The sequence below is a fragment of the Helobdella robusta genome (genome assembly GCF_000326865.2).
Source record: "Helobdella robusta unplaced genomic scaffold HELROscaffold_87, whole genome shotgun sequence".
Lineage (NCBI taxonomy): Eukaryota > Metazoa > Annelida > Clitellata > Rhynchobdellida > Glossiphoniidae > Helobdella > Helobdella robusta.
In genome coordinates this window covers 182,978-200,809 of record NW_008705498.1, presented here as the reverse complement: position 1 = coordinate 200,809, position 17,832 = coordinate 182,978, and the positions used below count along the sequence as shown (strand labels likewise).

Sequence of the window (17,832 nt, the reverse complement as noted above, 5' to 3'; positions counted from 1 at the left end):
GCAAATGTTTTCCATATTTATTTAAATTTCATAATTTGTTTATGTTTTAAAATATATCTATATTTGAAGATATTATAATTAATGTTTCAATCAAAATTTACTGCTACTTACATGAGACATTCCGAAACGTTGAAAGATGGTTACTTCTTTTGAGAACGCTATGCGGAGGTTTAAATATTTGAAATTTTCTTCACATTAACATAAAAAATGTTGATACAGCTTCTAGAACCAGGCTAGCCAATGATAAGCAAACTTTAAAAAACTTTATTTGAAATGTTTATTCATATTTACAATAATTTTTAAAAATACTTGCTCCTGAAATGAACAAATGTTATTTTCACGCAGTATATGTATTCTAATTAATATGTGACGTTAACTAAAAATTGGGCAATATGAATTATCATTGCACATTACAAACGCAACAAATACACGGCAGAAAGCAGCCTGCAGCAAGCCGTTGATAGAAACGTCAAACACGAAAGGAATGAAAACAGCCGCTGAGTAAGCCATAAATTATTCTCCTTGAAGGATGAAGAAATGCATTAATATTATTTTTATGATGTTTCAAACGGTAGGAAATTCGAATTGAGTTTAATCCGACGAAAATATGATAACGGTTATCAGTAGATCATTGAAAATGTTACATATAATGAAAAATATAACGAACACAATGAATCTAATTATTTAATATACGTTATTATTAATAATATATCGTTAGAAAATGGTAAAATAAAATTATGTTTTTTGGATGATGTGGTGCTGATGAAAATGATGGTGGTGGTGATGGTGATGACGACTCTGAAACTTTATATGCAGTTCATTAACGATTAAGGCTATTATCACCGCCACAGTCAAAGTTGTAAAAAACAGAATTGGTTTGACCAGGGACTTAGCACCTATGAAATGTTCGTTTTAGTTTGAAAATAAAATCTTTACTGATATGTAATAATTTACAATACTGAAAGATGAATTTAACTTCGATAACATTCTCTTAAACTGTTAATCTCAGTAAAACGTAGCACACAGTTTGTCTTACTTTTTATTCTGATGGTAACATTATATCTATTAGTCCTGGGTGCACCGTGAATGAAGTTAGTAGCTTTGCATATTAGGTCGACTCTTTCTTCTGTGAAATTAATAGGGATTGTTATTAAGGCAAAGATCCTCTCCTTGTTTGGAGTAATTTTGTGGCTGTACTGGTTGGAGATGATCAGGGCGGAATGAGAATCTAATTTGGCTTTGGGCAAGGGGCTTCCCCAGAAAGTGCAGCATATTTGAATGTTTTCACCTTCTTGCATGAATATCGACTTCTCGTCCACATCTATTTTTACGTGGGGAAAAGCTGAACGATAAATGTAAATAAGTAAAAAAATTTCGGTGACAAAGTATTTAAGAAAAATGCTAAAAAGATGAATAAATGAAACGGCAAATTTAATATAAAAAATTGTATAAAAAATACTTACACCGTGGGAAATTTTCTAAATTTATAAAAAGCGTTTGATACTTCTTCAAAAATTATGTGTATACGGGTTTCGTGGCACAATACTTAAGTGGTTCGAAAGCTACCTATTAAATCGACATCAATACGTTGAGATCCATGGAACCACTTCTTCCTGTCGCTCAGTGACTGGAGGTGTCTCGCAAGGTAGTATTCTGGGCCCTCTACTTGTTCTGTCATACATCAACGACCTCAGTAACTCGTCAATGTTTTTTGACTTCGTACTGTACGCAGACGACTCAAATATTTTCCAGAAGCGGACACAGATGTGAGTCTCTTATCGAAGACAATAAACTAACAATAAACAAAACTATATCTCAGTTGATGATATTCGGTCCTGTCCAATACCTAAACTATAAGGAGCCGTACAATATTACAATTGACAACGTAAGTTTAAGTGAACTAAAGTTTGCAAATTCCTGGGAATGTACCTAGACCAGAAATTAACATTTGTACCTCACATAAAAAATGTTGCTTCAAAGTTCGCTAGAGGCCTGGGCTTAATCAACAAATACAAATTTTTCTTCCCACTAAAAGTCGTAAGTTGCTCGTCAATGCATTATGTCTGCCATAAGTAAAACTATTGTAATTTAGTTTGGACTTAAACGTATAAATCCAACACTAAAGCAATTTTTCAACTCATGAAAAGGGCAGTAAAAATGCTCTCAGACAGCTACCTTCACTCAACAAATTCTAGAAATGTTTCATCACAATCAAATCTCGTCTTCTCTTTCACGCAACAACATGCTTACCTTATAGAGCCCCAAGCGGATAACCGCGGATAAAAACTCTCAAAACTCTGCGGATTTGACGGTTTGATTTATTAATTTTTTAAAACTTTTTCTGTATTCTACGTTAAAGCCTTAATTATCAATATTTTAATAAATAACAGTCTTAATAGCAATTCACTTTCAAATCAAACATATTTATGCATTAATCGTCCGAATCTTCCTCTCTTTTTCACTTTTAAATTTCGATTGCGTTGAGGTTCTAAAGTAATGTTTTGCTATGAAAAAAACAAATAAGCAGATAAACAATTTATTGAAATATTTAACAAAAATACCAAAATCTTTATGTTGTAATGAATCGAAAACTTTGTTGACACAGAGTTGGAAGTCGGTACATATGAGTCTGAGAGTCCTGTGAACATTAACAATGAATTGGAGATAAAGGGCAATGAGAAATATATTTCGTCCTTATCTATTGCAAAAGATAATTTTTTTGATGCAACATGTTCAAAAACAAAAAAAGACAGCTGATTACGTCGGCGCAAAATTAAACAACCATGAAAAATTGAAGCAAGAGACTTGCTTTGGAAACCAACAAATAGTTACAAAAAATTTATTTGCGATGATAAAGGAAAATTGACAAGACGCTTTCATTATAAGGTTACAAAAGTTTATTCTTGCTTATTCAGAAAAAGGTAAAAGCGTTTATTGTTCAACGTGTGTAATATTTTTAATAGACAAAATGGTTGGTAAAGGTAAACATGAAATAATTGGAACTTTTGAACCAAACACAAATTTGAAAAAGGCAGTTCTACCAGTATCAACGTCAACAGTTGAAAGAAATTTTTCAATACTGAAAAGAACTAAAAATTATTTGAGAAATAGCTCAAATGAGGAGCTATTTGGAGTCTTTTAGACAACATGAATCAACAGTATATCATCAAAATGCTGTTTTAGCAAAAAGTAATATTGAAATCATTGCTTCTAATAGAATGGATAGTATTGACAAACAAATAGGTACTCAAAAAAAGAAAAAAGCAATAGATAATAGAGAGAAACTTAAACCTATAATAGAATCTATACGTTTTTGTTGTCAGCAAGGCTTTGCATTAAGAGGCAATAATGAAGTAGGACGGATGAATTTAATAACTCCAAAAGAAGATTATGGTAAATTTCGAAGCTTGTTAAGATTTAGAGCCAATGGAGGAGATGTAGTTTTACAAATTCATTTACTACAATCTGCAAAAACGCCATCCTACCAGTCCTGAAATACAGAATGAAATAATAAATTCATTTGGCTATCTCATACAGAAAAAAATTATCGAAAGAGTTTAGCAAAAACAATTTTTTTCAGTTTTAGCTGATGAAACAACTGATATTTCACAAATTGAACACTTTTCCCTATGTATAAGATATGTGAGTAATGATGACAATGGTATACCAATTTTAAGAAGATTTTTATCATTTGTTCTAGTATATGATGTTTCTGGCCAAAGCCTTGCAACGGTAATTGTTGCTAAGCTTAGTGAATTTTGTCTTCAAATGGAACATTTTAGAGGACAAAAATATGATAGAGTATCTACCATGAGGGGTGAATTTCGAGGAGTTTAATCTGTTATAACAAAACAATTTTCGAAAGCTTTTTATACACATTGTTTATCTTACTGTTTAAACCTTTGCTTAACTGATTTTTCTAAAATTCGAGAAATTTGGAACGCTGTGGGAATTATTGCAGAAGTGTGCAATTTTTTCGGTTAAGCCCAAAGCGCACAAAAATATTGGAAGATAGAATAAAAGAATTAAATCCTTCAATCAAAAAACAAACGAATCAAACAAATATGTAAAAGAAACTAGATGGTGTGTGAGACATGAAGCTCTGATTCTTTTTAAAGAAATTTGTGTACCTATTGTGGCCTCTTTAGAAAAAATTAATGAAACATTTAATGATCAATCTCAAAAGGCTAATTTATTGTCAAATACAATAGGTAAAAGTAATTTTATTATAGCAGTTTGTGTTTTAAGTAAATTTCTTGGACTTATCTACAATTTGTCGAAGTTATTGCAGACTGTGAATCTGGATATCAAAACTACAATGCAGGCGGTAAAGGATGTAACTCAAGTACTTCTTAACTGCTGCAAAGAAAATGGAGATGAAGAACTCAAGACTATATATACTCAAGCCAAAGAACTGATGAATTAAATATAGAAATGGTTATTCCAAGAACCACAAAATTTAGTAAAAATCGATGTAATTTGACTTCACAGGATTCCGAAAGTTATTTTTGAATATCCATTTTCAATTCTTTATTGTATGATTTAATGGCTTCACTAAAAAATAGATTCCTTCAACACGACACTTTAATTACTTCTTTACAATTTATTTTACCTGAAAGGTGTGATGTACTCTATAATTAGATTGAAGAATGTCTCGAATTTTATAAAGATGACTTTCCAGAACCTTTTAAAAACATATTAAACATTGTGGACACAAAAATGGAAAATGAGAATAAAAAATAGACCAAAAACAGCCATTGAAGCATTGGCAGAATGCAATTCCAACCTATTTCCAAATATTCAGGCACTGTTATCAATTATGGCAGTTCTAACAGTATCAACGTCAACAGTTGAAAAAAAGTTTTTCAACACTGAAAAGAACTAAAAATTATTTAAGAAATAGCTCTAATGAGGAGCGACTCACTTCATTGGCACTACTATCTTTTCATCGGGATATATCTATCTAAGTGGACAACGACATGATTTTGGACCATTTAAACCAAAAAGCATGTCGCTTAAATTTATATATTAAAAAAAATTAATAAAATACAATTTACTTTTGTTTATATAATTTTGTTTGGTTTTTTATTTTGCGAATAAGAGCTGATTTGATTGGATTTGTTATTTTTCGTTGATTTCAATTATAAAAAAAAGTATTCCGACAGCCCCTCCCCCTCTAAAAATAATCCTGGCTACGGCCTTTCATATATACATTTGCAAATTTGTGTATATTATGGGCGTTGCCAAAAGGTTTTTGGAATTCAAACCCCCCAAAAATAAAAAATATTTCACAATTTGATATGTTTCATGTTTGCTGTGCACCATTTTAAGAAATAGTTGAAAAATTATTTTAATATTTCTACTTTTAAATTGATATTCCAAAAAATTAAACATCTTGATTGTACTTCTCGTGACATATTGGCAACTTTAAAATTTGGTTATAATAATATGAGTGTAATGCATGTTCATGGCTAAACATAATTGGCTTCAACGGCATTGATGTTCATGAGAGCAATGGTAGCAGTAACATTTGGCGCGCTCACAGCCAAAGTTTACCATTAATAATAAAATTAATAATAGTGGTAGTTATGTATGAAGGACCCATGACTGTGGGTCGATGTCTCTATATGATTATGCGTGTATGTCTACTGTGCAGTCTAATGGTGGGAGATGAATATGTTCGTTATGGAGAAAATATGGGCGGGAGAAATAGTTCGATATTATTTTTGCAATGGAAGTTAGTTCGATTTTTGAAAAAGCATAAGATGTCTTGTTCGTTTATTTAATCTCGAAAGTATTGCAAAAATTGCGGACAACGTCTGAAAGAAGAAATTCCTGGTACGTTCCGCCTTTTTTACACCAATTTAATTCAGTTATGTTTAATTTCGTTTAATTACCTTTTGTTTATTTGTAGCTCATTTAATTTGTTTGTTTTTATGTATATAATAAAATTGTATAAAGGCTTGAAAGAGTCTTCTGGCACAAAAGAGGTATGGAAAGCTAGTTTTGCTTCAAAAATTCATCTAAATCCGCTCAAATCTACGCCGAAGATTTGTATAATAAAAGTTTGTAACCATATATTAGACTAATTTAAATTTTGGCAATTTTACCAGTGTCAAACTACCACACAAAAAAAAACATTCTCTAAACTACAAAACTTCAACATTTTAAAGAATCAAAATAAAATAAAAATCCATATCCAATATTATGCTAAATGGACTATTTTTGTTGAACGTTCACTACAATTAAAATTTAAATGCCAAATATATTAATTTTGAAATTTTTTAATAAATTAAGTCGTATTCTATTTATAATTAAATTTATATTTTAAAAAATAATAGTTTTTAGTATACCTACTCAATTATCTCAGAAGTCTGATTACTTAAGGTTGTAAATATGATATGGATATCAAAAAAAAGATAGCAATGGTAGAAGAAGCATATTTTAAAATAAAAAACATTCTCACCAACAGTAACATCAGAATATCAACAAAATTAAAACTGTTAGTTAGGGTGTTACATTTTTTCTGTGCTAACATACGGCTTTGTGTCCGGGACAATTTCTAAAGAAATGGGAAAAAAGATTAAAGATTCTGAGATGTGGTTTTTGAGAAGAATTATGAAAATTAGTTGAACCTCTCATACTTCGAATGAGGATGTATTAAAACAGTCTGGTCATGAAAAGAGGAAATCACTACAGATAACCCGACGGGGGCAGTTAAAATTTATGGTCACATCATGCGGAAGGAAAGTTTGAAAAATATAACAACTACTGGAAAGATTGCAGGAAAAGAGATCGTGAAGTCCTTGTGTCACTTTGTGAATATCACCACATTTTAACTCTTACAAAGTGTTAAAGATCGGTTTGTGGATGTTAAATTTTTTGTTACGTAGATCGCTCAATTAATTGATATAATATTGAAAGACATTAAAAGAAGAGAAATAAACCAAGCAACGTTCTCGATTTGTTTATTATCCACCGGATCAACAGAAAAGGAAAGAGTGAAGTTACATACAAAGCAAAGAACATTTGGTCCAAAGAAAATAAATGTATATTATAAATCATAATGTTTTAATATAAAATATAAAACTTAACACTTTCTCATTTTATTTAAAACATTAGATGACCTTAACCTAAATGTTCTGAAGACCCATCGCACACATCAGATTCTTTAGTCTTGGTCCTACCATTGGTTTTGTCAGAGCATCAGCAACTTGAAGTTCTGTCGCAACTCGTTCAACTGAAACTTTTTCTTCTGCAACTTTTTCTCTGACAAAGAAATGTCTAATGTGTATGTGCTTTGTTCTTCTGTGAAGTTCTGGATTGTGTGCTAAACAAATTGCTTTTTCATTGTCGACAAAAATTTCTGGCTTTTTCTTTAGATCTACAATTTCGTTCAACAATCGTTTGAGCCATATCACTTCACGAGCTGCTTCACTTGCGGCAACGATTTCTGCTTCAGTAGTTGAAATCGCAACTGAGGATTGACGTTGGCTAAACCAACTGATCACGCTTCCTCCAAACATATAGATTACAAATGATGTCGATCTTCCACTAGATTTATCTCCTCCATGATCTGCATCACTGTAGGCTATAAGTGTATTGTTTTGACCAGACTTGTAAACAATACCGACATCAGCTGTGCCTTGCAAATATCTGAAAATTTGCTTGACTTGTGCTACATTGGACTTGCTGGGTTCCCCTAAACTTCTGGATGCTACTCCAACTGCATATGCAATATCTGGTCTTGTTCCCGTCACCAAGTACATCAATGCACCAACTGCTGATCTGTAAGGAAATTTCACTTCATCGTGTTCATTTTTGTTTTCATTGAACTCCTCAGATTTTGTAATCGGAGTTGTACAGGATTTACACTGACTCATCCCAAACTTTCAAGAATCATTCTTGTATACGATGACTGACTGACATTAATATTTCCCTTCTCATCTTGATTAACCTCTAATCCAAGGAAATATGTTGCAGGTTTAGATGTTATCTTGAACTCTGACTTTAATTCTTTTTCAAATATTTTTAGTTCTTCTTTATTGGTTCCTGCAACTAGTCCATCATCAACATACTGTGCATGTATTAGTTTTTTTCCTCCCTGTATTCTAATGAACAAACAATTATCTGCATCGCTTTGTTTGAAATGTCTCTTTTTCAAGAATTCAGCAAAGCGTTTGTTCCAACATCTTGGAGCTTGTTTAAGTCCATAGAGACTTTGCTTGAGTTTACAGACTCTTCCTGAATTATCTTTAAAACCTTCAGATTGCTCCTTGTAAATATCTTCATCTAGTTTGCTGTATAGAAATGCTGTTGACACATCAAACTGCATGAGTGACATCTTTTCATTTGCAGCAACACTTAATAGTGTTCTTATAGTTGAACTTCTGACCACAGGACTATAGGTTTCTTCATAGTCAATTCCCTTTTTTTGAAAAAAACCTTTTACCACTAGCCTGGCTTTAAAACGTTCAACAGAACCATCTGGATTGTGTTTTACCTTGTAGACCCATTTGCATGGTATTGCCTTATGACCTTTTGGAAGACTTACCAAATCCCACGTTTGATTTTCCTTTAATGAATGCATTTTACTGCTCATGGCTTTAAACCATTCATCTTTTTCATCACTTTGAATGGCATCTTTGTAGCTCACTGGTTTAAGTACTTCACATAATGCGGACATAACGAAAGGATCATAACGAGATGGCTTTTTGATATTATTCCTGTCACGTAAAACCATACTTTTGGTCTTTTGATTACAACAGTCAGATTGATCTTCTTCATCAGATAAAACTGAACTACGGTTGTGAACATCTTCATCAGTTGAAATATTTTCTTTAATCAAAGTTTCTTTATTTTCATCTTTGATTTCAACATCAATCGAAACTGTATCATCTGAACAACTTTCTTCTTGCAAAATCACTAAATTTGGTTTGACAACCTTCTTATCAAAAATAACATCTCTTGATCGATGCATTTTAACACGTTTCTTATTCTGATGTCCCATTCTTTCATGGTATAACTGCAATGCATCTTGATCATTGACAAAGTTAACTTCGACTACAGAATTCAACGGTCTAACAGTTTTTGCAACAAGTTTGAACAAACCTCCATTGTTGTTTCTTATTCCAACAACACTTATCACATTGTCAATAAGTAGATGACAACTTCTTGAGGTTGAAACAAAAGAGCTATTTCTGTTCTTATCTTGAGTTGCAAGTACTGAGAACAAATTTCTTTTTACTTTTGGCCCATACAAGACATCTGTAAGTTTAACAGTTGCCATTTATTATTCACTTTCACTTGAAGATGAATAATTTCTTTTCCAAAAGCTTCTACAGTATCACCATTTGCAACATATAATTTACTCGGTTGAGAAAATTTTTCAAAACTTTGAAATATGTCTCTTCGGAAAGTTAGATGACACGTTGCACCATTGTCAAAAAACCATTCATCAGTGTACGCTGACTCATCAATTGCAAGAACACTTGATTCCATAACAACTAGTGACTTATTGTCATCGTGTAGATTGTTATTTCTTGGTTTTGCTGGTCTACCATCAGAATGCCATTTTTCACAATTTCTTACAATGTGACCTGTCAATTTGCAATAATGACATATCAGTCGCTTTGGTTTGCTGACAAATTTATCTTGTTTTTGACCATTCATGTTTAGTGATAATGACCTTTTAGTTGTTGCTTTGACAAATAATACTTTATTACATTCTGTTTTGCCTTCCAAAGATCTCTCATAGCTACACAGTTGATCTGCGAGTGTTTCGACTGTTCTTTCAGACTTGTTCAACAATCTCCAACTTGCAGCAAATGAAAAATATTTTTCTGGCAAAGTTTCAATTATTTGGCACATTAGCAACAAGTCACTGTTTTCATCTTTTCCTAACTCAACCTTTAAATCTTTCCAAAGATTCTTGAGTTTTGTGACATGAGTGACAACATCATCGCTTTCATCTATTTTATAACTGAAGAACTCCATGCATAAGTTGTATGCTTTATCTTCATTAACTTCATCATACAATCTGTGAAGTTCTAACCAAACATTTCTGGCATTACTGAATGAACGAACTTTTTCATACGTTTCATCGGTCATGTTGGTTGACAGAATAATCATAGCACTACAATCTGCTTTATTGAATCTGTTCAAAGCAGTTTGATATTTTGCTATCTCATCTTTATTTGAGTCATCGTTTAATTCATCTGGAACTTTTAATTTGCCATTTACTACGTCCATTGCATCAGGAATGCCGCGTAGTATTATACAAACTCTCGACTTCCAGTTCAACCAATTACTTTTGCCTTCTAAGTGTTTGATCTGCACTTTTGTTAGATCCATTTCTTCCTTGTTTTTCAATTTGACCATTTAATTAGAAGCAAAATATCGACTTTCAGAGAATGAAGAAGCACGTGTTTTTTCTTGTTTTTTCTTCACTTCAGTCTTCACAAACACAAAGGATTCTTCCGATATTTCTTTATTCTAAATTTTCTTCGTCAAATCAATTAATTAAGAAAAACTTTATCTGGGTCCTATAACCTGTTAAATTTCTTGTTACGTAGATCGTTTAATTAATTGATATAATATTGAAAGACATTAAAAGAAGAGAAATAAACCAAGCAACGTTCTCGACTTGTTTATTATCCACCGGATCAACAGAAAAGGAAAGAGTGAAATTACATACAAAGCAAAAGAACATTTGGTCCAAAAAAAATAAATGTATATTATAAATCATAATGTTTTAATATAAAACATAGAACGATGGTCGCCAATGTCCTGAAAGGCTAAGGCACGAGAAAGATTAAGTATACTTACATTTATATCTTGATGGTTTTTTCCAATTTTATTTTTTTGCTATATTTTTGCATTTATCAGAGTTTGAACATTGTAAAGAAAAATAATATTTTTCGTTTTATTTTTAACTCCCCCCCCCCCCTCCAAAACAAAATCCTGGCTATGCCTATTGAGTATATTAATACATGCGCTCAAATTTAAATCATTTGTGTGTATCACTGTCGAATAGCAGTTGATATAAAAGCGTATGAGACTAAAAAGATGCAACCCAGCCGTCCGTCCTTTCGAGGTTGGTAAATGGGTAGACGACGTAAGTTGTCGCATGTTGGACGGCGACATGGCTCAGTGGTTCAAACGCTCGCTGAGTCAAACATCTCAATGGCTATCATATACTCAGCGTAAAATACATGTGCACGTCGTATGAAAAGAATGTTAACAGCCTTTTTGGCGAAGATGGCTGCTTCAAATCAATGGTTGAAGATATGAAGAACATAATAAAAAAATATATAGATAATTTATCTGTAACATTGTAAATGGTTTTGCGTATGTCAGAGCTGAAATAATAAAGATTAAAATAAAGAAATAAATAAATATCGTTACTTACAGTCCAGTCTAACTTTTGCAGATAGTCGCATTTTATGTCGTTCATCGTTTCCCTGGCATTTGTATATGTTGCCAATAAAATTGTAATCTATTAAATTTGTACTATTAATTATTAGACAAGCTTTTTTAATTATTAAGACTCTTAAAATTTATTGAACTAACCAACGTAATTAAACGTTATAATGCTGAATGTTGAGTTGCCTTTAATGACGGTCCTCTCCGTGCTATTCAGTACATTTTCATTGATGGTCCACGTTATGCTCTTTATGGCAGGCTCATTTTTAAATATGCAATATATCGTTGGTGGATCTTTCTTATCACTCAAGTATGCACCGTTTCCTGGATCTATTTCAAAAGAAATTAAGCAACTGGAACATTTATGAACATTTTTGTTTCGATTTTCAAAACCATAAAATTACGAAAGTATAAAAACAGAAAAAAATTACTGATGGTTTATGTCAAAACCTTGAATTTATTTAATTAATAATAAAAAAGCGTCTCTGATGTTTTTATTTAAGTATTTGCTAATCACATACACTACACGATTTATTTTCATTGTAATATTTATTGCAATAAATGTTATATAATATATGCATGTATTAACTTGACTTATCTAGTAGTGTCAAAAGCAACAAATAACAGTAGGCTTGGTTGTTATAAATGTGCTTGCGCTCCAGCATGCTTGATACTGGTAAGAATGTTATTTTCTGAAGTTTACTCTGTGTTCAAGATATACAAAGCATGTTTCCACGTGGTAGAAACAATAAAATAAACTTAGAGAGCTTATATAAAAATTTTGTGAACAGTTTAGTAACTAAAGCTATTTAAAAGATATCTAGCAATGGTATCCAGCTTCGGCGGATATCATTTTTAACTATCCGGCCTCATCAAAAAGTCTTTTCTGGTGAATTTTTTTGTATTGTGTGTGTCTGTGTGTGTGTGTCTGTATGTATGTGTGTGTGTGTATTTCTATCAATCTCATACCTATTTCACAGACATTTAATTGTAAATTTATGACAAACAGAAAAAAACCTCTATAAAAATAAATAAACATTGCCGTAAATAAAAACAAAGTTCTCTGACGTGAAACTCAAAATAATAATATTACATTAATGGTGTAAAATAGTTGCATAAATAAAGACTTCATAATATTTAAAAATAACGAAAAGAAAATTAATTTTAATTGTTAACTAACAATCAAAAATTTTATAATAATCCTTATCCTTTTTTGATTTTTGATGAATTAGTATATAAACAGTGGAGGGTCCGGAGGGAAAGCGGGGGCCCGTTGTAAAAAATATTTGTATTAAAAATCATTGTTTTAACAGAAAAAGCCTTATTTTTGACCAAGAAATAGAGGTGATAACCAAAAAAGATCATCAGTCTAATTTTGATCACATGCTGGATACGCCGTAAAATTTAAACAATTTCAAAATTTTGTCCCCCACCACGTCAAAATTGTGTAGATCTGCTACTGCATACAAAGTGAATAAATGCAAAAATTCTAATCTTGGAACAGATCAGATAACATATGACTTTATCAAAAAATTACCGTTACCTTCCATCAACAAACTACTTGAAATTATTTATTTATACAGATTACACATACTTTATATAAAGACATAATGTGCATACACCAAATCACATTTTGCATATGCATAAGTATTTTATTTTCTGTAAAAGACATATTTTATTTTACTACGGATCCCATACGTGTTTGAAATACGATCGCTGCGTCATTGTCATTATAATTTGAATTGAAACGTATTCGGTCGTGATTCGATCTAGAAAAGTCTGGAACCATTTCTACGCATCTAAAAAAAGTCATGAGACGTCACTGACAACGACGAATGTTAGGAGATGCGTGGATGCATTCCTTATCAAGTCCATAAAAAGAAATATACAAAAGCCTGTAGCAAATTTCTAATATATTAATAATGTTGAAGCAGCTCCTTCAAGTACCACGTTAATTTTTTTTTAAATTTGTTCCATTGAACGTTCATTCAGGGCGATGAATTTGTTCAAATATCTCCACAACATTTTTTTACATCATGACTCATTCATTAAGTCACATGCTTTTATACATACTAGTATATTATATACACATATTATTTTTTTATTTTTTTTTACTTTACACATTTAGACTTCTATTACTATTTTTTTTATTCTCTAGTCATATCTATTTTTTTAGTCTTACTGAAACTTGGCACGAGAACTCTAACTCTCCCTCTCTTATTCTTGCTACTCCTGATTGTTACAGCTTTCTTGAACTCTCAAGACTTCCAAAAAATCTTCTATCATCTTCTCATTCTTCTTATGGGGGTGTCTATTTTATAAATCTCTATTTACTGCTTCCATTAATACTTCCTTTCATTTTTCTTCTTTTGAATGTCTTGTTGTATCTCTCAAGTCTTCTTCTCTATTTTTTTTTATATTGCCCTCCTTCTTCTTCTCTCAATTTAATTTTAGATGATTTCTACTAACTCGCTACCCTTTTTCTATTCCTTTCTACATCTCTGGTGACTTCAACTTGCATTTCAATAACTTATCATGTTCTTACACTCGTAGATTTAATGATATTTTGTCTTTTTTTTAACTTAACACAATATTGTTCTTTTCCTACACATACTTCTGGTAACACTATTGATTTTATTATAGCTTCATCTTTTTCTAAGCCTATTAATATCTCTGCTAGCTCTGTTCCTTATTCTGATCACCTCAGTGGCGGAGTAACCTTTCTGCCGCCTAGAGGCACTCGTGGTTTGCCGCCCCAATTTTAAATTTCATAATAAATTTAGAAATTAAATTCATATAAACGCAATATTTTTAAAACATTTTTATTAAGCACATTCTTTAATAATATTCATGTAATGTAATATTATCAATTTTAAAAAATAAATTTTCTTTCATTGCTGTTTATAAAAGTTATTTCAAAACTTTACGACGTGCCTTCCTGTGCGCAAATTCATCAATAACGAAATTAATGTCTAAATCTTGCAAAATTGTTTTTTCGATGCATAGAATTGCAAGATAATTTAACCTTTCTTCGGACATTGTCGAACGCAAATAGTTTTTAACGCGCTTTAAACAAGAAAAACATCGCTCGGCCGAACAGTTTCTAGCAGGAGTACAAGTGTACATCCGACGTGCAGTGTCTACATTTGGATATACACACTGCAAGTCATTCAATCTTATCCATTTACACATATCAATTGGAGTGTGTGGAACTGCATTTTGGTCTAAGGTAGCCAAATGAGACTTTAAATGCAACAGTTCAGTATTTAAGGTGTCGTCTAGATCGTTTGGAAATAAAGATCTTAATCCATCCGCTGCAATCTCTAACTCACCCATTGACAATGTTTTGAACTGTACAACTGCTTTGAAATTTTCATTAATTTCTACATAAGCGTTTCGTCTCTTGTTCATTTCAGAATTTAAGTTTAAGTCACAATTACCAAAAATATGTTTACACGAAAATTTTCTCGAGTGGTAAATTCTGTTTCATTGTCAACTGATTCGTCGTAATGCCGCTTCCGTTTTCTTAATGGCGGTACCTTGTAGTCATCAACTAAAGACAGGACTTTTCCTTTTTTTTCATAATCCTCAAATCTTTCTCTGAGTGATTCGAACAACGTTAAAAGTGAGTCGTAAATTTCGATTACAGTCGATAGATCAATGTCTACTTTTTGAAGTTTGACGTTAGACTTGTTCAGACATTCTAAAACAAAACCCCACAATTCTACCATAATTCCAATTTCAAGAAAACTCAAATTAGAAATAATTCCTCTAGCCTCAGCACGAGTTTCTGGTTTAAATCCTTTTCTAAAAATTGTAGTGATTCAATAACCTGATTCCATCCATATTTCAATGCTCTAACTGCGTCGTCGCGAGCAGACCACCGGGTAGTGGAGAGACTTTTCAAATTAAGTAAAACTGTGTGTGGTTTTGGAGAACTTCCCACCTGGCAGTAGAAGCACTGTAAAAGTTGTAAACATGTTGGATCAACCAAATAAAATTGCACGCTTCTGCACAGGGTTCTGCTGCATTTGTGCCAACAAGGTTAAGTGAGTGACCTGAGCATGGCATAAATAAAACTTGATGATTGACTTCCTTGATTCGCGCCTGAAGTCCTGAATACTTGCCAGCCATGTTTGAAGCGTTGTCGTAAGATTGTCCGCGACAGTTTTGAAGATCCAGGTTGTGTGATTGTAAAAAACAAATTACAGCGTTAAATATTTCTTGCGATTTGTGGCCAGTGTTTGGTAGAAACGCTAAAAACGCTTCCTAAGGCATTTCGCTTTTTTGAACTTATCTGATTACAACGGAAAGTTGATCAACTTTTGCTGTCAGGCGTTGAATCAACAATTATTGAAAAATATTTGTTAATTTTGATTTGATAGACGAGTTCGTCTTGTACAGCATTTGCCAATATTGCTACTAACTCTTCTACAGTGGTTGATGACAGATAAGATGTATTACCTTTGCCACATTTGCCAAATCTTTCTATATGATGCGCCATAAAAGAATCAAATTTAGCAATAAGTTCAAGCAGCATCATGTAATTCCCACTTTCAGAATTTCCAAATTTTTCAACGTGTCCACGCAAAGGTAGTCCTCTTGCAACCAATGTCTTTACAACTTCTACCACGCGAACAAGAGTCGATTTTCAGTAATTTATCTCAGTTTCCAATTGATCATTTAACTGCGAGTTTATTTGACCTATACACGGGTTTTGCAAGCATGTACGCAGTCTCTATGAGATAATGAATTTTCATGTTCTTTCAGCGCATTATAAGCATTCTTCCAATCATTAAAACCTTCTGATGTTAATTTTGTTTGTACATTCGATTTCTTTAAAAACAAAACACAAATTCCTCAAAATACAGCTCCAGTGCTTTCTGAATAAACAAGCCATTCTTGCGACAATTTTTCTCCGTTAATAAGAGTATAGTCAAACATACTTTGTGTGAGGCTACGTATTTTGCTATCACTGTACTCCTTTTTGGATTTACTAAAGTCCATATTTTTATTTCGCTTGAAGCCATATTTGGCCACAAAATAGCGCGTCTCATTATTTACTTGCCATAAAGCAGGGTCATCAGATAAATGGAAACATTGCTCCACATTTTCTGAGAGACATTCATCAGACAATTTTGTTAATATCTCCATGGAGGCCCTGTACAAGAAAGATATTTATTCAGGTAAAGTAATTTAACCAAAATGTTTCATTATTTCTTATTTAGATTTTTAAAAAAGACAAACTAACCCATCATCATCTGAGACATTTGATTTATCATTTGTCTCAGTCTTAGATTCTTCAACCGCAAATGATCTCTCTTTGTTACATGCTAAACTGGACCTATAGATAGACAGCAATATTATTTGTATGCGAAATTTTAGCCAAATCAATTTTTAAAAACAATATTTTCAAAGAAATGTCTTGCACTAATGAAAAACGCATCGACTAACTTATCTTCAGTATCATTTCGTTCTTCCAATTGATCTCCACTTCCACTGACCACCGACTGAAAAAACTTGTTGATTTTCTTCGTTCTATACAAGTCCGTATTGTTTTTCAATTCTTTGTCTTTTCGCAATTTTGCATATTGACTTCCACTTAATCTTTTTCTACCATCGCTCATTTTAGCTCTTTTTATGAAACTACGAATATGGCCTTAACAAGACAAGACAAGATGGCGAATTTAAAAAAAGGTCTATCTAATTCAATGATCGAACCACATCCACATAAATAAAATTACATATATTGGAAAGAAAATATTATCGCCCACATATACTACGTACCTTTACTTTACTTATAGGTTGTACCTTTATCTTTAGATTAATAATTAACGTTTAGTAATCAAATAAATCATGATACAAGCTCATCAAACTCATTAACAAAAACTTTTGTAAAATAACAGGCACTAATAAAGTAATTTTTATTTGATCGCTAGAAATTATTTAGTTTTACGCTTTTCATTGTTGCCGTTATGTTTGAGTTTGTTGTGTCATTATTAGTGAACAGTTAACATAATTAACTACGTTCAAATTTTTGTAGCTGTGTACACAATTATTGTGAAAAACGCGACCATGAAAAAAAAGGTATTCGTACATATTGTTACAATTTAGCGCCACTTGTAGTCATTCGTCCTCTGATTAATTAATTATTGTTTCAGTGATAAAAGTATGATTTTTTTGCATGACATTATCGGCTGTATGTTCCGATACATGTATTTTAAATATATGATCAAAACGAACGGCAACTGTTGATCGGTTTTTTAAAGTTTTAAATTATATTAACTTGAACACCATAATTTTTGAGTAAAGTATCAATTTCAATAATTATTTTTATTCAACTTGAACATTTTTAAATAACTAGTTTTCAAAATTTGCCGCCCCAGGCCGGTGCCTGTTGTGCCTGTG

The 17,832-nt window shown here is 32.0% G+C and overlaps 2 protein-coding genes across 2 annotated transcripts; both read right to left on the bottom strand.

Moving 5' to 3' along the window:
- Nucleotides 1-11,156: 11,156 nt before the first annotated feature.
- Nucleotides 11,157-13,213, bottom strand: HELRODRAFT_182490 (hypothetical protein; the record flags this gene model as incomplete). The annotated part of the gene is made up of 3 exons (XM_009032745.1): nt 11,157-11,266; nt 11,572-11,754; nt 13,123-13,213. 3 exons carry the CDS (start codon nt 13,211-13,213, stop codon nt 11,157-11,159), a joined length of 384 nt encoding a protein of 127 aa, XP_009030993.1.
- A 1,136-nt stretch (nt 13,214-14,349) lies between these two features.
- On the bottom strand, nt 14,350-14,622 carry HELRODRAFT_153303 (hypothetical protein; the record flags this gene model as incomplete). Its single annotated transcript, XM_009032744.1, has 1 exon — nt 14,350-14,622. A coding segment is annotated over one exon (273 nt), but the record flags the coding sequence as incomplete, so codon positions are not given.
- Nucleotides 14,623-17,832: the final 3,210 nt, after the last annotated feature.